The 20,795-nt window shown below is 39.1% G+C and overlaps 1 protein-coding gene and 1 long non-coding RNA gene across 5 annotated transcripts in view; one reads left to right on the top strand and one right to left on the bottom strand.

The window, feature by feature from the left end:
• The window catches only part of tshz3b (teashirt zinc finger homeobox 3b), a 41,222-nt gene extending 35,611 nt beyond the window's left edge, over positions 1-5,611 (bottom strand). Inside the window, exons 1-3 of one of the 2 annotated variants that reach the window (XM_064312504.1) lie at positions 5,275-5,611; positions 4,535-4,869; positions 2,493-2,536 (exon numbers count right to left, since the gene is read on the bottom strand). Coding sequence is in view for 1 of the 2 variants with exons in the window: in XM_064312503.1 (XP_064168573.1) it covers positions 4,535-4,574 (40 nt within the window). In the remaining variant the exon portion in view is untranslated. The remainder of the gene's footprint in view (positions 1-2,492; positions 2,537-4,534; positions 4,870-5,274) is intronic. The other variant, XM_064312503.1, reaches the window with a different exon arrangement.
• A 4-nt stretch (positions 5,612-5,615) lies between these two features.
• LOC135241809 (uncharacterized) lies at positions 5,616-20,593 on the top strand. Of its 3 annotated transcripts, XR_010326117.1 has the most exons (4): positions 5,616-5,871; positions 6,052-6,145; positions 15,323-15,392; positions 19,455-20,593. It is a non-coding gene; the product is annotated as an uncharacterized LOC135241809 (long non-coding RNA). The 3 variants fall into 3 exon arrangements; XR_010326119.1 differs by lacking the exon at positions 15,323-15,392 and having other exon boundaries at positions 5,623-5,871; XR_010326118.1 differs by lacking the exon at positions 15,323-15,392 and having other exon boundaries at positions 5,625-5,871; positions 19,461-20,502.
• Positions 20,594-20,795: the final 202 nt, after the last annotated feature.

The following is a 20,795-nucleotide window of genomic DNA, read 5'->3' as shown; positions in this document are numbered from 1 at the left end:
GAGCCAATTTAAGAAATAACTGCTGATACATCAGCTATTGACTATTTCACAGCTCATGATAACGCTCAAGGCGAAACTGTGAACAAAATGACAGCATCAACCGCCTGCAATAAACTGTGGCCCGGGAGACCAAGAGAGCTCTAATTGACAGCTGTCAAGCTAATGGGAGCCATGACGGAAGATTCTGGAAAGAAAAAAAAAATTCTGTTTATCAACCGAGGATGCACAAGAAAGTTTCCCCCCTTTCTATCTGTTATGTTATTCTCTCTCTCTCTCTCTCTCTCCCTCCCTCTTTCTTTCTTTTCTTTCTCTTCCTCCTCCCTTCTCCTCTCTTAACCCCCTTCATTGTTGTTCACTTCTCGCAGTAAAAAAAGGCAGAGGACGGCCATAACTAATCGAACTGTCAGTTGGCTGCTAGGGAGAATCTCTGTTGGGGAGAGTAATGTGAGGCAGGTCTGCCGGGCCATAATCCGGAGAAGGCCTCGGCGAAATCACCTCTTCAGACGGACAGACTGGAGGACTACTGGCTGCTGACCGCAGTGATCACGAGAGCAAGTGACTGATTCACACTCCTTAGATGGCCGTACTGAAGATCAATGGGTTAGCATGGGAAGGAACCATGCTGCATGTTTTAAATCCCTTCGGTGTTACAAGATTGCATATTTTTACAGGTTCAAACTTTCTATTTGTTTATGACTGATTCATTTCATGTTCATGGACATTTTCCTGGTGAACATACACATATATAGATTTTTTTTTTTAATCAGCCAACACTATCTAAAGTTTACCAAAATGAAATACTAATAATAATAATTTTTTAAATCACCATAATTGTGCATTTCTCCGGAATCAATCACTGATGTTTTTTTGAGTGGACAATGTCTCTACATACTGATGGTACACACACAATGCAAGAAGCATGCTCTGTTATGTTCTATCAGTGCACAGCACCCATCACCCGTGATATATTTCTTTCAATCATCCGCAATCAATCAAATACATACAAAATCATGGATATCAGTTTGTTGGGTTCATAGTTAATTTACTTTATGTTAACCGTAACTGGATCTGTCATGAACTGCATATTTCTATAAATCATATTTAGGTTCTTCTTCACAATACTGCTACACACATTTAATTTTATCCAGCGAAAACATTTGTAACTTTGACTGCGCTACGAAGTCAGCCATAATGAGTAACGTCAACACCATCTATCTTATCTTCCTGACCGATGCGCTTTGAAATTATTTGACGGGATAAAAATGGTTTAACACAACCACCTCGGCCAAAGACAATGTTCTCAAATCATTTCCCTGCATGTAATGTTGCCACAACATTACTTCAATGTTATGAAAATGAAACGGAAGACTATGAGCTTTGGTTGCTGCATATAGAAATGTTGTTTATCTTTATTTTCTATTTAGTCCAGTGTGAAAAAAAACTTTGTATTACACCGCAGTGATTGGCGTGTTTAGTCTTACCGACTTTGATGCCAACAAAACAGACGTATTTCCCGCAGCGTGGCCCTGAATAAATAAGGAGTCTGGTGAAAACCCAGCTAGACAGAAGGAATTTGTGCACCTGCCTATTCTTGTCCCTTCCCTCGGCCACTGCTGTTGGGGTAGCTTTGTTATTATTCCACTCTCGACCATTAAAAGCACCCTAATTCCTGTGAACATGATTACCCAGGTACCAAAGCCCATTTGTCACCTGCAGCAGAAAATTGAGTTAATGCACAACTAAAGGCAAGCAGGACTGTGTAATATCAACTTGATTACATCAAACTAGCTGCAAACCTAATTCGGCTGGATGACAGTGCGCGGAGCTTGTCATCTCCAATCATTAGAGCTGTCAGGAATCCATCAGGTTTACAGCTAATTAGGTGAACACTAATGAAGCTGGCAAAACAACTTTTCTTTTTATACGGCTGAGCGGACCTTTCAGATTGGAGGAGAGGGAAAAAAGAAAGAGAGAGAGTGTGTGAGTGAGTGAGTGAGCATGAGAGAAAGAGAGAGCTAGAGCAAGATTTTCTCATGAAATGCTCAAGGTTGCTAGGGACTGGATTTCCCAAAGTTCCTAATCAAGGCCCATCATCTGACATCTTTCCGTGCTCTTTCCATCACTACAAAGCAATCAATTTGTCATCACTCTTTGTGTGCCACAAAGCAGTCGTGAACCTTATAACTTGCAGCTGTGATGGCCGGCTGGAGCGGGAGCAGGGGGGTAGATTGTTGGAAAAGGGGGGGAAAAAAATTACAGGAAGTTGCAGTCTCAAAAAAAAAAAAAAAAACCCTCTCCCCGCTCTCTTGTCTTCATCCGCCCATCAACAGAATAAATGCTTTATTTTTTCACTCTCAAATGAGAAGCCTTTCAGTCATTCTTCACCCCATCCCACCCCACACCCCAACCGCGAGAGAGTGTCCATTAGGCAAAAGCATTTTGATATAGTAAAGCTCAGGCCAATGTATGGAAAAAGGAATGAAAGCACTCACTCTGCCAACTTCAGATTGACCATTAAAGCTATTGATGAATGTGCCTGTCAGAGAGGAGACAATTAAATCAAATATGAAACAAAGTCATTTTGACAGGTCTTTTTGATGGGACCAGCCATTCTTTCGTCTCCCGATCAGACCAGTAGTTACTTTCTTTTCTTTTTTAAAAATAAAAAAATATCTGCACTCTGTGTGTGTGTTATTTATTAAAGAATACATAGTCAATAGGATTATAAAACACACTATTAAGTGTTCAGTTCTGAACCAGAGCAGGCTGTGTGTTATACTCAATGAATACAAAGAGCTTGACTGCCCTCTCTCATTCTGAGATCTTAAAGATGCCGAGGATGATGGCTACAACCCTGAGCAGAACACGACCTTATGTTGCATCAATACAGGAGTTTATGCACTAGTTCTGACACAAAATTAAAATACACAAAATAAAATACAAATTAAGTACAATTCAATAATAATCAAGCAATAGCTATGGATGAACGAATAGCGTATAAGCCTACACATTAAAAATGATTAAAGTTACTTACGTTTTTCCCAATTTTATATTTTAAAACAAACATTTATTTTACTATTTTACTTAGTATAATCTTTACATTTTGTATGAAACTTTTAGCCAATCCTGGTTATTACTGGTATGAGCTTGGCATGACCTCTTTTTTAATCCAGAAATCAAATCCTACTACTTCAAACTACGTACTACTTCGGAATATTTTTTATTTGCAGGTAGACCTAGGCTACATCTAATACCCAGGACATTTTTTAAACCCTAAACATATCATATCTACATACCAAAAGCACACACACACACACACAAAAAATAATAATAAGTGCATGAATACAAAAGGCATCGTCTGTACACATACAATATACCTTTTCTCATATTTTGGTGGGCAAAAATAGTGTTGTTTAATTTTATGGTATTATCCAAGAGTGGTTGTTCAGGAAAACAAAGTTAAAAGTGAAGAGAAAATGCAATTAAAGCTGTTTTCGTGGGTCGTTGCCCGACCAGACGTGACGTCACGGACCCGTTGTTGCCATGGGGAGTGATTTATTGATGTTTATCGGGAATGAATAGATCAAAGGCGAGCCAGATGACAGGCAATCAATCAGCCGTCAAATCAAAAATGGCAATTGTCCATTAAAGCTCCTTCCAGTCCACATAGCTACTTCCATTGTCGGCCGCGAAATATTTAACTGTTCCAAAAGAAAGAAAATCAATCTAGAAACTAGGCAAAAGTTAGTATTTTGTGATCAAATGTTTTAGCACAAATCCCCAAAACAGCGAAGGCGAGCATCAAAGTGATTCATGACAGTCAGCTGACAGTAGAGCCCTTTTTCCTTTCGCTTCTTTATATATCTCAAGCTAATTCATGAAGTCAATATATGAGCCCAGAGGGAAAACAGGCACTGAGGGAAGAACGGGAATAAGGTGGCTAAACGAAGAAGACAATCAAAGCTGAAGTTCGTCTTGCAGTGCAAAGATACCAGTTAGCTAACGTTGGCTAACGTTAAGAACTAGCGAGCTAGCCTTTTCCAAAAGAAGCCGTTCATTTTCGTTTGATGTTCGCTAGCAAATATTAGCTACCTAGCTACACTATCACAAAACGACACTGTTGTCTCCGAAATGGGCTTTAGGCTATTTGAATTAGAAAGAAACAAACTTAACAATAAAATCACAGCGATAGGTAACATAGCCTAATTATATACTTCCCCAATGTCCCTTGGTTAATATTAGCTACATAACTACCTCGCTAGTCGCTAGCTAACCTGTGTTGCAGATAACGGGTCCATGAAATTCCCAATTTCCAATAACGCATCCCCATCAAGGGAAAGAAGAAAAACTTTATAGCAAGCTAGCTACCTAGCGTACCATCTAGCCAACTTCACATCCTTTCCAATTTAACGTGTAGATAAATATTCAAAAGTAGTATACCCGCTACAAATTGCCATCATAATGTAAACTGAGCGATTATTGTAGTAGTAAAATAAAACCGGGGGGAAAAACGCGAAAATCCGCACAAACGTACCTGCTGCGCGCCTGGGCGCTTGCTGTTTCCTCCGCGGCATGCTTGTTTTAGGATTTCAGAAGAGTTCTTTTTAGCCCCAGAGATTCCGAGCTGGTCCGCTCTTCTTTGATTGCGGCGCTTTCATGCACGATACCTGGGGTGTTTTCAGGAGGCTGACATAGATCGGCAGTTTTCAAACAAAAAGTCTGATACTGGGAAAAAGGCAGATGTGAAGAGAAGGCGGATTTCTCTCCACCCTCGACTTGGATATCACAGCAGGCAGACGAGTTGTACAGTGAAGAAACCTTCAGCTTCAGTGCGATCCTCTCTCCGCGTTGAAAGCTGCAACAGGCAAGCTTAAAGGAAAACGAGATGATCGCGTCACTCAAAGTCTGCAAACAGGGGCAAACATCAAGCACTGTCACTTTAACTCCTTGTGCCTCGAACGGTTAGCTGGCAATGTCATGTGGGTATCATGCATCTTCCAACCGCAGGCTAACATCGTTTCTTTTTAAAGAACAAATTGTAGATGTACACAGTTACAAAACATATGATCTTGATGAATAGAAATGTTGACAATATTTCCGATAAAGTGAAATAATGCAAACATAACCATGCATGAGCACACAGGTAAGCTAATATATTTGTAGGCAACTATATAGACAGAATTTCAATTGAAGACATGGGAATCCATATTATGAATGCATCCCATCGAAGTGAAAAGAACCCCAGAAACTCATTTTAAATGACATGATACTTACTTAATCAGTTGATTGACTGCATTCTCCATGAGGAATTTGTTCCCAAAATTAACACAAGCAAAAAAGATGACTGTGTCGCCGATACCATCGCATAAAATCCGAATGACTTGCAATCCCCTTTGCGCTGCACACGAAAAAAATCATCAACCATATAACAGACTCTGGCAAAAATATTATATTTTGGAGGAAATAGACAGAATTGTCTCTCACACACTGTGTGGCACGGTTATTTTGTCCGAGCGCATACAAAATCCATTGAGAACAGTCTGAATCGATGAGATATGTGCTTGATTGGGTGTCCCTTGTTGTAATAATGTACATCAGAAGGAGGGGATGGACTCTTACTGTGTTTCAGCTGCTCTATGAACATGGATCAGCAGCTATTGCCAAACACTTTCTTGGCTGCTAATAGCACTTTTTTCCCCTTCTTTGTGTGGCTGGTAGTAGGTATTTAAGACAGCAACAGCAAATCAGAGGCGAGTTCCTAGCACCAAGATGCCTTCTTCGCCTCAAAAGAGTCCGACACAAATTCCGTAACAAACAATTTCCTTGGTTTTCTCAACACAGAAGGAAAAAGAACGCTCTCAATTTTTGACGGTAAGATTAAAATTATCCAAATATCCCATCTTTCAAGAACTGGGATCATTCCACATAGGCTATCTTACAAATCTTAATAATGTTTTGGTTTTTCTTAGCTTTTTAAAATCAAGTTACAGGAAAATCTGTATAGCCTACTTTTTGAAAGGAAAAAGTGGATAAGTTGTCCGTATTTTTCAGATTATCGTTAGGATAAAAACGCAATCGTCCATTCTTTGCTGGAAATGCTACTGTGAGGGGGAAATGCGAATAATTTCTTGCAAACAAGAAAATGGTGAGTTGTCAAATTCTGCTTCTGCTGCCAAATGTGTTCAGTTCCGTGCCATTGCCATGTCGGTGGTCTCTTCTGTCGCTAGCAAAAGACACACATAGTCTATCTGCCACAGGAGGAATCAAACTACGGATATGGTGCCTTTCGAGACGAACAGAATATCCGATCAGTGTGCCACGCTCGCGTGGGGATGAGAAAGAACTGACTTTCACTGATTCGGGATGTTTTAGCCCAATCTCGCTGCGTGTGCTGCTACAGCATTGCATGCCGTTAGATCCGCCCAAACATCTGTCCGTCTAACCATTGGCGCATCCATCAGTGTCACAGCTCCTGCACATTGCGACGACAATACCTCAGACATAACAGAGACAGTGAGCCTCTATGCATAATCGCAATGATCCTCTTTAACTTCGCCGACCAAGCAGTAGTTGCAAGCAGAGAATTGGGCTGATACGGAAAATTTTTCAAGGGAAATTTTTTATTTAGAACAGCAATAGCTATCCTAGCCATGTCATGCAGTCGTTATTATTTTTTCTTTTCTTACATTGCCTTCACATGCGGTCATATAAAGTAGTATCTTTACCTCAGACTTCGCGTTTACACCAAGTTTTACAGTTTATGTAGCGTCATTGACTACATGCAAAATTACAAATATTTAGCCTAGTTAACCGAATAGGCCGTTCGCTTTAGAAACGACTAAACGTAAAACGCAAATCGAGATTTGTTTGAAGTGGATTTCTCATGCTATCTCTATGTTCATGTTGAACACTGGATTCATCAAGAGACCCCTTCGGCCAGTGTACTTGGCTTACTGACTGTTGCATCGATTATTGCTTAAAGATTTAGCTTTGTTTAATTGATTTGCAACTATTTCAGAAATAAAAGCAAATGATTAGACAGATATTGTAGTATATTAGGCCTTTTTGGGCACTGCCTACTTTGAAGTCGCATGGATTTTAATAGGCAGTCCAACTTAGAACCTAATTATAGTCTGCAATTACTACACTTTGCACTAAATGAAACTGAGAGAAAAGTGTCTATCTATGAGGACTAATCTGTTACATGCAGCCTAAAGTCCAATATAAATATGTACACATTTAGAATGTCTACTGCAACCAAGTATTTAAGAATCACTGGTATCCGTTTTGTTAGCTACAAGCCCCCTTTAACACTTATTTAAAGACAGAAAATTTGCTATTAGATTAATAAAATTAAATATTGGCTGAAGGTCAGTAAAACTTACCAACCATTAGGTTACGCTGAACTGTTCCTATGTTCTTATAGCCTACAGTTCTTTCATACTGTGCACATTTGCAGCTAAGTACGATGAGATATTTTGTTTTATTTTCTTGTGGATGGGATTCTGAACCCCTGATTAAAACAATCCGCCTGGTGATTATTTGTATTAGCATTAGTGGGAAACTGAAAACCAGTCTTGATCAGTGAAACGTATCTACTAAAGAGTATTGTGCCGATTTTATTGGTAATGGTGATCATTCCTTAATGTTTTCAATGCAACAACAATTCTCGTGTGCAAACGGGTCTCTGAACTGAAGTTATCGGCCTAATTAATACAATAAACAAGTGCGTTTGTATTGGGCATTGATAGCTTTGTAATTAGACAATCGGGTTAAGATTTGTTTTAAAAATGATTATACAGTGTCGTTGCATGGATGTTCGCATGGAGGTTATTGCACACTATTTTGTACGAAAATTATGTTCTACATCGATACAGTGGAACGAGGATTCCCTCTTACCATATTAACAACACTGCAGTTGCGTACTCTCTCTCTCTGTCTCTCTCTTTCCCTCTGCGTGTGTGTTGTGTTGTGTGTGTGTGTGTGTGTGTGCGTGCGTGTGCGTGTCTCCTGAGGGTATAACTACGCTCGGCTGAACTTCAGGCATAGGTTTAATAACATAGGCTACGAATGTAAACACGCTATTAAAACGTTTGTTTCGTAGTACTTGGATAAGACGCCTGAGATAAAACAGAATTAGTCAAATCGAGAACGAGAATAGACAAGATTTCAAAGTTGAACGGCGTCGACGTAGCTACTTGGAGCCTACATGTTCAGCTCCGACGTTTCTTTTCCTTTTACAACAGGAATGAGCGCCTACCTCATCAGCGGACAATTGCTTGTGCTTCATACTTAAAAAAATGATTCGAACTTCTTATTTGCAACATGTGAGCTACACCGTGCGATTAATATCATTTGTGTGTGTTGTACGTCTTCAGTTTGTTGAAGAGAGTGTGTGTGCATTAGGCTACACGGTCATGCATTTGATCGACTTGGCATAAAATACCATTGCAATAGGCTAAGCATCGTTTAATAAGTTTTTCATCACAATGAAAGAAAGTAAAATAGGATCTATATTAAATCCACAAAAGTATGTGAGTTGGGGAGGGGCATTATCTCTCTCTCTCTCTCTCTCTCTCTCTCTCTCACTCTCCCTCTCCCTCTCTCTCTCTCTCATACACACACAGACACACACACACAAAACTTTAAATAGCCCACTCTTAAGACACGTGAGGCGAATACTTAAGCCATTTGAGTTGTTTAATAGTGGAAACACCATATTTAAGTATAGCAATAATACAAACAAACCGTGCATGTGAATTTACATTTAATTTAATAGCCTTTCCGTATAGACTAATTCATATGAATTGAAATTTTCACACGTGAGGTTGTACTTATCAACAATTTTGTTGTTTAGCTCATACTATGCCTACGCTATTTGTGAGTCTATTTATTTAACTGGTTAATTTATGTTGAATTTTATGTATATTCCAGTAGTCAAAATGTAAACCCAGTGCATGGAATATGCCGTTCAATGCAAGTTCAGTTCCACTCTTGTACGATGTCTGTATGTAATGTAATGATGGGCAATTTTGTGTTTAAAAGTTGTTTTTATACAGTTTTAGAAATACCACAAGACACGTGAAGAAATTAGCCTATGTACTGTAGCTTCATGACTTGGTTCTCTCTCACTTTTACAAAACTAAGGCAGTATGCATGGGCCACCTGAATTCCTTGGATTATTTTTAATATAGTACAAATCATTTATGCACAATAATAATAATAATAATAAATTAAGTATTAATATTGTTAATATTATTATTATATTAGTATTCGTATATTATTTTACACTTTTCTAACTTACTAGTTTTTAATATCTCAAAATTCACCTGAACTTCAGCTTTCCACTTCATAAAGTTTCTGACCAGCGACCACACCTATATCAAGATGTCAGAAGAAAGTTAAGCAAGGTAACGACGAAAAAGTGTTTTGAGTTTACTGACTTGGACACTCATTAGAGTGATTGCATCATGCAGCCCCACCCAATTAAATTCACTTTAACCCATTTCTTGAATGTGCATAAATGGACACGGGAACAAAACAAGAAAATCAAAACCCAAATGCTATGCCCCAAGGGGTGGTGGGATGGTGGTAAGGGTTACATTACCCATAAAATTCCCTTTCATACTTTTACAGTTTATTTGTCGACTCATTAACTGGATCTGCACATGGTCCTAAACTCTTCAAACTTAAAAACATACACAGTATAGCAAACGGATCGTTGCCGTCAATTGTAGTAACGGAATTTAAAAAATTTTTTTTTTTAAAATTATGAAACCTGAGAATGACTGTCATCTCATTGTAATATTATTTAGGCTACTATACAATCAAGCATAAGGCCAGTGGCCTAATACTAAAATGATCATTTCCAGATTTGCACCTCTAAATATGCCAGACAATTAATTTATCATATGTACATATGAAAGTAAAGTGCTAATAGGTGATTACAATTAACCAGTGCACACAATATCCAAGATGACAGCATTATGTCTTTTTAGTCGTTATTTCTTTGTTTTCGTCGGTAACGGGGCCAGGCTCCCTATGTAGTAAAAACATGTGAATGACATTGTTAAATTACTCCTTTGCCAAAAGAAAAAGAAAAGAAAAAAAAAAACATATAACAAATGTTGCCGTTTTAGCCCACCAATCCGAATCACTTTTACTGTAACATAGATTATATCAGTCTTCCACAAAGTGCTGTGGCGTAGGCCTAGCCTAGTTTTAGGACCGAATTTAATCGTATTTCCGTAAATGGTGAAAAATTAATAGATGATAATTATCAGAATGCAAACTTATTTAGCTTTATACTGCACACGTGTTCTCCTCCGCCAAGGTACGTGATTTACATTTATTTGGTTATAACTTTATCTTACCGTAATACCTTTATTACCATAACATCGATGCGTATGTGGGGATGTTGTATTGACATTTGAATTAAAATGTCTAGTATATGTAAAGTATATTTAGTTAAGAATAGGCCTGATGCATTTTTTTTTCTTGCAACGTCGCTTTTCTATCCATGAATTCCGACAGCAAACTAGCAATTTCATGCAGTGCCTGCCTCTTCACAGTATTTTAGTGAAATGTGACAATTTGTTCGTAGTTGTACTTGGCTAGAATGCATCTCCAAATCACAGCAGTCTCTGAGGATGAGGTGTCAGCCTCCAGCGTTCTCCATACACCTTGCTGCGAGCCGCACTTTTCACTCTCATCTCATTGCTTTACCTATCGGCTACAAAGTAAACAAATAGTCTAAATAATATAATGTTCCAATTTCCACAGGACGTATTTACTCTGTTGTCTGGATGGAAACTGTTTTTAGGTGACTTTTTTGTTTTATGAAAGGATAAATGTGCGTGGAATTAGGCATCCCGTTATAAAACGAAAAACTAGGAAATAAATACAAAACATGCATTAGCTTGCCTTGAAAATACACAAAGCATTTCAGTTTAATGCATTTTATTTGGGTGTGTTCATCCGGACCGAAAGACTATGTGTATAGCAACTTCCCACTACGATCCCCTTCCAGCAGTTTAAACGCTATCTTGGTTAATTTTGCATCATTTCCTATGTGCTTTGGGAGGCTAAAACAAAACCAAACACGGGAAATGGGGCAAGTGCAAGTCGGGTATGGTAAACGAGAAAATGACCCAGTTTATAAGGTGCTAAATTTTATCTTATTTTATTCACTCAAATAAGGTAATCAAAACGAATCTGTGTTTTTAACTTTTTTACATTACAAAATAGATTTACTGTAGATTCTAGGCACAACTACCTACTTCATACTTCAGCACAGATTTGGGCTTTACTACACACAGTAGCTTGTTATATCGATATGCTAACACAAGCCAAATATTCAGAATGATATTCGCTAGACTGAAATAATGGGGTCACTCAATCATAGCTCAAAAGAGATCTGGCCTTAATTTCCAAGTCTCTTTTGAGCTATGATTGAGTAATTTAATAGAAATAAAAACATTTTAGACTTTTCGCCTTCCTTAAACCCGTTTCTTTTTCACTAATTTCAAATTATGTTATGGCATGTTATCCATGGCAAAACTTAAATTCTTAAATTGGGTAGCCTATAATTGGGGTAAAACCCTGTAACTTGATTGGAGCACGCTTGAAATTTGTCGTGGTTAAGACGAACTTTTTTTCTTCTTTTTTTTTTGTCAGGTAGCCTAGTTTATTAGGCTATATTTTTATTAACGGACCAATGGCTCAAGTTTTTTGTTCCGTACGCGATTTTTTTACGCGAAGCATGGAAAGTATATGAAATAAAATGTTTACTGCAACATTTTCTCTCATTTTTACAAATCATAGGTTATACCGCCTGCATCACATTAATTAGAATATGAATACGCATATATTTAAATATGGGGGCTGTCTGTTTATTAATAATAAGGTATCTACATTTCAAATGAACCCCGTCTGCTAGGCTACTTCATTATATGTTTTACTTAAATGTTTATCGGTGGCACCTCAAACCTCTTGGTACATTCTGGGTATATTACTCCAGCTGGTCAATTTGTCCATAGAAATCCTATTTTGTTCCTCAATGAGAAGTGCTGGTTTACCCTACGTGTAATAAACAGAAAAATAATGTCACAATTACAACCTATCCAGGTGAATGCACATCCAGCATTATTGTATTAAGCGGTTTATCACACCAACATGAACGGAGTTTTCGTGTAGCACAGAATGGTTCAATGCAATCGATATGATCTGGCTAGTCGCACGGATAGCAAGCCAGTAATTAGCAGCAGAAGAACTATAGGCATTGGAGAGACTTCGTAAAGACATAGGCCTAGACTGGACAAGACAACACTTACTTTCGCACAACATTGCAAGATGCTTATATAAAGCTTTTATTACCCACCATTTAGGTAACATCTTACACGCATAAAGGTTAATAATTGCCGCTACTGTGGACATCTCTCCCAGGGGAATATATGCTATAGACTCCCCTGTTGACGACGAGGTCAGCCGCGTCGCGGCAGGGTCGTATAGGTCATATGATCACAGTACTGCGGGACCCAGACTCCTAAGAGACAGAGGTGCCAAACCTATTTTGCGGTTTCGAGTGGGACTTGTGCTCGCGGTTATTTATTTTATTTTTTTCAGCTTCTCGGTAAAACGAGGGAATAAAAGAGAGACCCAGTGTGGTAAATATTCGTTGGATATTTTTCAAGCTCCGATCGGAGGGGATTTCACATTGTAATAGCTGAGGCATGCTGAGCGTTTGCCCGATTCACGCATCTTCACGGGATACTTGTTCTTAACAGACTATAAAAAGAGAGACTGAGTAGCGGTGAACGGTAGCCTACATGCAAGATATGAACACTCCAAGGAGAATCAGTTTTTGTTTTAAGTTGTGGCAGAACTTAACAGAGACACTATATATATTCTTTACAAAAGAGACCTCTATGCTAGTGAAATCTCTTATAACGTTCTTAAAAGAACAGTGTTTTCAGAATGAATGTCCCTGAACTTCAAAAAAAAAGAAAAAAAAAAGAAATGATTTGCATTTAACTACGTAGTAACACATTTCATCAATATTATTTACACAGAGTTAAGGGTGACTTTGAATGACAAAAAATGTAATAAAAATTAAACAACACCTAAATTAAAATCAAAACTTAAATCTCAGAAGTTTGTGCGAACACTTAAGGATGCTAGTGCGTTTCCTAATGTCAAGAGCACAGGACACAGCATTAAGCAGCCAAGTGCAGGCTGTATTTGTGTATCCTCCTTGCTGTGCTGCTGCCTTGCAGGGTTGAGGGGGCAAGTGCTGACCACCCTGCTTTCTCTGTCTGTTACTAGGTCACAGAGCTCCCCAGCCTGAAGTCACTGGGGAGTGGGTAATTTAAGCTCTCCTTGATGTACCCTATACATCACTGTCTGTGAGACCTGCTTCAAAATTAAAGTCTGATCTACAAAGTTAAACAAAAATGAGGCAAAAATTGGCAGAGGTCAAAGAGGGTTGGACTAGTCAAAACGAAAGATAGTCTTTTGCTCCATTTGATTTATGTTATTGCGGGCTCTGAAAAAAAAGAATATATTAACCCTTTTGATTAGGTGTGCTGGCTTCAGACCAGTATTTGCTCTAACAGCAGGTGTATGGAGCAAACATCTAAGACAAAAAAACAAATGCAACGCAATGTTTCAGCACATATCATACGTTGATTTTAGAACATCAGATATATACAACTGACTACTCAAAGCATATGGCAATATTAAAGGAGTGTTTTTTTTCAGGAACAGATTGAAACAAAGTGTGTCCTGTTTTTCTTGAAAATCAAATGCAACATTGTACAGCATTTATGTAGCTTAAGTGTCTTACAATGGGCAAATGTGTGACACTGGGGGGGGGGGGGGGGGTTAGCCCTTCCTAAATGGGGTGGTTGGTTCAACAAGCTCCCCCCTTCAATCCCCCCACCTCCCTGATTCGTGGTGCTGTATGGTAAACAGGATTGGTCTCTGGAAGACGGAACTTCCCCAGCAGCCTCTTATATCACTAATACTGCCACTAATGAGCAACAGCTGTCACTGCGGTTTCCGCCTTTCCTGGTGATTCATGTCCCGGCTCCAAAGATCAGAATTGGGACAAATGTTTACCTCGATGGAAAACAGACAAACAACCAGAACACAGTGAAACCTCCCCACCCTAAAAAAATGGACCACTGGGTAACTGCACACCTATGAGATTCACTGTTCAGGAATGAAGGGAAAAAGCTGGGAATTGTTAAATAAAGACAGTACCACTGCGCATTTTCTAATATCGCTGCTGCGTCTATTGTCTTCAGGCGAACATTGTAGCAATAGAGCTAGCCAAAAAGAAAGCTCACTGCATAATAGGAACAGTAATGGCTGTTCTAATATATTTTAATAAAAATAATTTTAAAAAACTCATACTATTATGTGACTGAATTCTCTGACTATGTTTGTTACAAGATATTTATTGTGTAAAAAAGTAATATTATGTTCATGTCACATTAAATCATGCCTTTTTATTTGTGCAATCTGTCATTTATACAATTTTAGTACAGTTTGCATGTTTATTGCACGAACACAAGTTCCCGATTGAAGCTGAAACAGCATCAAATAAAAAGCTACTTGTGACTAAATGACTCCACAACATCCATTTTGTATGACATGTGACTGAATGTTTTTAAAAAAATCCAAAATCTGGTCAAGAAATACAACAAATGAGTGAATTAGCTCATGGGGTTAATACATTATAGTCAAAATTACAGGTTCCCCTTTAAGTTTTCCTTTAAAGACCAGTACATACAGGGCCAACTGTAGGCAGCAGGAAAATCCACCTGATCAGTCGTGGAATTAATAGACTTTGTGGGAGTCTCCATTCAGCATAGAATTTTGGTCAGGTGTTGCCAAACAATATTTGATTGCCGAACCAATCGCAGAGCAGGGGGGTGGGATTTATGGGTGTTAGCACTTCCATAGGAAGTTAACTCTGTAAACGAAAGATATCCAGGAAGGGAAAAGGCACAGAAGCTATAAATGCTAAGGGGTATATATAAGGGGTTCATATATGCTCAGATACAAACAAGTATAGGGTTTGGCTGGTGTTTAATATTATATTAATAGATGTACCTCTCTGTTCCAGTTAAATGAACTATCCAATCCTGAGCACCACTGTGCCTTGACAACATCACCATTGCATTGTTTTCAGAGTGTGAAAGGAGAAAGTTTCACCCAATCATGTTTTTTTTTTATTCCTTCAGTTGTAAAGATTGGAACCCAAAAAGGCTGATTCATTACCTGCAGGGGTATCCTTTTTTTTGCTCTTCTCTTGCAGACTCAGGGTGGGTCCAGGAAAGGACATGTCAGTCATACCTTCCCTGGTGCATCCCTTCTGCAGCAGAATGGTAATTAGACTCTGAGAATGGCCATTTCTGGCTTCTTGGGGCCACTAAGTTGCTGTGTAGAGGCTTTAACAGTTGAAGTCAGCAGCACATGGCTGTTTGGTGTTTGAAAATATATTTTTAAGTTTCTGTATTTTGTCCAGTGTCCACTCACCCGCATGTACACACACGCACACACACACACACACACACACAACAGTATATATTAGTCAAAAATCTAAAATTGTTTATGTTTTGCTGTTTATAGAAGTGGTACCTTTTAATCTGTGCGATTAAACTCTCTCTCACTCTCAAAAATGCAGTCCTAAATTAAAGTCATTCAAGAATGAATGTATTGCATTTGTTGGTGTAAGGTCATAGAATAAGGGTCTGCTGTAAGAACTACTTGTACGGGTTTAACAAAACTCCAGCATTGGCAAAAAAATGAGTAATCTGATTGGGGTGATAGACGGAAGTAGGGAAGGGAAGGAAAATGGGAAGGTACATTACCTGGCAATAACACTTCCTCTGTCTCCATGGAAAATAAAGAGGAAGATATTGTAAACAGCACTGAAGTGCTTCAGATTTGTAGGTGGGCAACGACAGACCCATTAAGAAGGCTCGTTTATAGTCCACAATACAAAGAAGCATCTCACCAAACGACTTGAGAAATGTAGCATACACATTACAGGTAATGACACATTTCCCCCAATCCACTGTCTTAACAGCGTCATAGCAATAATTTTAATGATTCTAAGACAGACTGCCAAGCGCAAGCTTGTAATTATAATAGCTCATGATTTGGCAGCATAGTTTTTTTTTCTTACTGAACAAAAATGTCAGCTGTTCTCAAAATAATAAGATTCCAGACAAACAAGGTTTTTTTATTTTTTGTGTTCCCCCCCCCCCCCCCCCCCCAAATAGCACTTCAGCCTTAATGGCACTTTTTGCAAGTGTACGCCCTTTGGCTGCTTCCTGTTGTGACGAGCCCATGTAAACTTTCACTCCCAACCGAATCGCCACATCACATCAAACAAATACATAGTCGACAAAAGAAAAAAAAAAAAAAACAGGTACACATTAGCACTTGAGATACTGTGTTTGTATTATTAATTATTTTTACTCTATTCACATATTTACCGAACAGACAAATCGGGAATCAGGACTGTAATAACCAACCCATCTGCTTCATTGAATTTATTGTTGAAGTTGCTTCCAAGAATGTGTTTTGCAAGTGGCTAGCTAATATTGAGTGCAAAGCTCTATTTGACTTTATGTATGTGATGAAATCATGCCACACAACTGAAACTGATAAAAATGTTTTTCTTCATCCTTTCCTTTGTGGGTTTGTTCATGTTTTCTCATGGAACTGTGATCCAAAACTAAATGTGTTGCCCATACTCCCTAGGCATTAATCACTTTTTTTAATTAGCATAACCCTGCCTTTTTAATTACGCTTAATGCGGCCTCTTTGAGTTTTCCCTCCCAACTCATTTAACGCACAACCTGAAGTCATTTAGACTTGAACCCGATGTCAGAGTCAACACTGAGATGTCTCAAGTAAGGGGAAAGGGAGAGCGAGGGAGAAAAGAAAAGAAAAGAAAAAAAAGGCATCCTGTGTATTTCTGAAAAGCTGCCTTTAGGATAAGAGATTCCAGATCCACGCTCAAACTGAAGGTTACAGATACAAATCACGAGACGGTCTCTTGTCACGTCAAGCATGCGAGAGCCACTCCATTCTGGCTGTGTTTATCCTACGGTGACGTCTCTCCCGCTCTCTCCCTCACAGTTCGGGGCGGAGATCCAGTCCATTAAATGAACAGTAAAGATAGATAGAGCTAATGGAGGGAGGGAGGCATAGCTCCAGTTTTGACATCTACAGTGTCTTTGACATCACGAGGGCTTCTCTTAAAAAAAACATAAAAATAATTTTTGCCGATGCACATCCTATGCACTATTACGGCACGTTAGCGTTAGCGTTAGCTGAACTCTGTCCACTGAACAGACACATCACATGGTATTATGTTGACCCTTGGTAGACTTAAATACACAATCCTGTTTGAATGCATAAAAGCATGCCTGAAGGCCCCACCGTCTCCTTTACATCTCAGTGACCACTGTGTACAGAGGGAGAGATCTTATCAGAGGTGACAGTGTTTCACTAAAGTCTGTATGTTCTCTGTCTGTCCGCATTACCAACATTACGTATCAGCTCATACATTTGCTACTGTCTTCAGAAACATATTCGATTCCCGATTTAAAATTGGGAGAGTCATATAAAACAGTGAAAATGCAGTGACAGCAGTCCAAATTTATGCTGATACAATTCTTCTTGCTTCATGGAATACTCTATGCTTTGGGATATTTTCTTTTCTTCACTTCAATTTATTTGTGCCCCAATTGTTTGGGGTGATTGATCATTACCGAACATTGATTAATGACTTGAGTCGATGTTGCATGATTTGTTGCATCTAAATGACCACCAGTGACTTTTATTACTTATCTGAAGTACTCCTCCTTAAAGATATAATTCTCAGGATTAGTTTGAAGTTCAAAGTCAAATCATGAGCTAGTTCTTGTCTTTGTGTGGTTTAGAGATTTAGGAGCAAAACTCAATTTAGCAATTCACAAATGACCACAGCAGCTTTTCACTGGCCAGTAAATCCATACTTTCACCGAGAGATCATCGTTATCTTATTGGAGTGCGCGTTTGTTCATGAGAAAGCCTTAGTTTTAAATTGGGAAGTGGAAAGGTCAGAGGTCAAACGTGCGTGCTGAGGGTCAGTAAGCGGGCTGGGGTGCGGAACAAAGACCTCACATGGAGAGGAGCGATGGGGCTGAAGAGGGGCCGTCCATGCTCACGGAACCATGCAGAGGAACATGCACTGCCCCCCCCCGCACACCACCTTCCTCTTACCTCTAAAGTGTCCCCCTTTTCCTCTGTGTTCTCCTCACTGATTCCCAAAGTGTCCCCCTTTTCCTCTGTGTTCTCCTCACTGATTCCCAAAGTGTCCCTTTGCTCTCAACCGCTGATCTCCCTCCCCGATCCTCCTTCCAGTGTCCGCATTATGTATCCATACTTCTCACTAAATTTAAATAGTTGTAAAATACTTCTAGCTCTCATAATTATCAGGCTTCTTTCCCTGCATTAAAATGTCTGATTTTATGTTTTTTTTTCCTTTTCTCAGAGAATAAGTTTCATGTTTTTATTTCCTGTTCAGTACATTTTCTTTCCATGGCTGCATCTCAGCAGGTAAACTTGATCCATCTTTCTTTTTCAGTGAGCAATTTTTAAATTTAATTTTAGACAGAAAATATATCCAAAGTATCAAAATGATAAGGTCACCCAAAAGAGGCAAGCACAAGCATACAGCTAGGTGGCTATAAAGTCATATTCCAAGGTCCCAGGAATGATCGACAAGTTCAACACATATTGCATAATTATTCTATGTAATGATTGTATGTATTATATATAAAGGCGGTGATCCAGTTAGAAAGCCACCTGATGCTATGTGCAATTTTGATTACAATTTTGATCATGGAGTTGTCATGAACCGTGGTATGTTAACAAAACAAGTGGACTCTGTAATCATTAGTCTAGTATCCTTTGTTCTCTGTCTCAATTTTTAATTTTGTAATAAAATATTCTGTCAAAAGGCTATGGTATTTAACTTTGTCCTTCCTGACATAATTTTTTTACATATTTCCTGTCCGTAATTCTTTGGTAAATTATGAAGCAGCTCCATACTGCAGATCAACACAGTATGTTCTTGTAAATAAATATAGATCAAATGTTTAACACAATGTGTGTGTTTTTTTCTATGAGTCAAAATTGGCAGTTAAAACATTTAGAATTCACATTAATTTTCTGTACACAGTCCAGCCCCCTTACTTACGCTAAAACCACTAATTCTGTCAACTGAAAATGTGTCAGTGTGTGTGCCAGGCGTGCGCTTCCTCTCAGGTCTCCCTGTGGAGCCCATGTGACAAGAGACAATGGGCTGATTCCATCACACAGGGCACTTCCTGTACCTCAAGAATCACCTTCTCTTTCTTCCCCGCTTTTGGGTTGCCTGGTTCTGAAAGCTGCAGGTCGGGGAAGGTCACACCCAGCCCTCTGATGCATGCCAAGGAGACGCGGAGCCACTCGCGCACGCGGGCACGGGGCAGGCGTCAAACCCGCGATCGGCTTGCGAGCGTCCACGCGCTCGGTCCCCTGGGTTCCCCTGACTGAAGGAACACATCACTCCTCGCTAAGTGGAAGTCTCACTCACCTCCCGTCCCATAACAATGTCACCAGACCTGTACAGCTCACCCATCTGTTAGTTATTTTGGGGGAAAGACATGACAGTCCTGCGGAAAGTACACAGGAAGTACATTAGGTATCAGTCCTTGTTGTCTCTGCCTTTTCAGCTTAGGAGTAAGTTGCCCTGCTCTAACTGGCCCTCCGCATTGTTAAAGTGTACGGCGTTCCAGTATAAAACAGACTCCAAATCTAAATGACACTTCACACTAAACACAAGTGTGGAAAACTGTATGAAATATTCAAATAAAGGACAGCGGGAAAGGAAAAAGACAAGAGAAAACAGGTCTTTCTGGCAGGCTGAAAGGGAGTTATTAGCAGGGGTTGGAGTGCTTAAATTATATTTACAGTATTTGCCTTTCTATGTTATAATATATGCAAAAGCATAAAGCACCTCTTTATTTTAAAAAAAGGCTGCACCAGCTGGTTCTCAGCACAGAGATGGGATGAAGAGGGTTAAACAACAGTAGCAACGGGTAGTGTTTTAGTATGCAAGCTTTGCCATGAAACCTAGCCTCAGCGCTTACACTAATTATTTTTTTAGCCAGCCGTGTGTGCCGAATTTGCCTGCTAGTCGTGCAAATGCTTATTTGAACTGTACAACTGACATGCATATGGTTTTCATCATCATAAAATAAGTGTTTGGGGATGTGTTTTTATGATGCCGAAGCTGTCCTCCGGCTGACAAGTGTGGGCTGAGCGGCCTTCCTGCCGCTTTTTTACGCAACGTTCTGAAAGTTTGAGCGATAAATGTAACAGCTTTACTCTACTGTGCACTGCTTTGTTTCCGTATTTGTGATTTGTTTTCCAATAAAAAAAACATAAAATAAAGGAACATTTAGAAGTTTACATTTTTATAATCCTGTGTAGCAAAATGTGATCGCCCAATAGTGAATAAAAGTCTTTTGCATTTATGAATAAAGATATGTCTTCCCTGGGCAGGCTACTACAACATGCATGGTCAAAGCTATATATGTAGCATAGTGTCTTCAGACCTAACCTGAAAGGTCTATATTATGAATATGTTGGGCAAACCCATCCTTCCTAACAAGGAAAGGTATGTATAATACACCATCTTAAGGGTGCTCTCAAATGTGGTGACCACTTGGATCATAATCCATGAA

Source organism: Anguilla rostrata, chromosome 16, assembly GCF_018555375.3.
Source record: "Anguilla rostrata isolate EN2019 chromosome 16, ASM1855537v3, whole genome shotgun sequence".
In the NCBI taxonomy this organism is placed as follows: Eukaryota; Metazoa; Chordata; class Actinopteri; order Anguilliformes; family Anguillidae; genus Anguilla; species Anguilla rostrata.
Note: the sequence above shows the minus strand (reverse complement) of the source record. Positions and strands in the feature narration are given on the sequence as shown.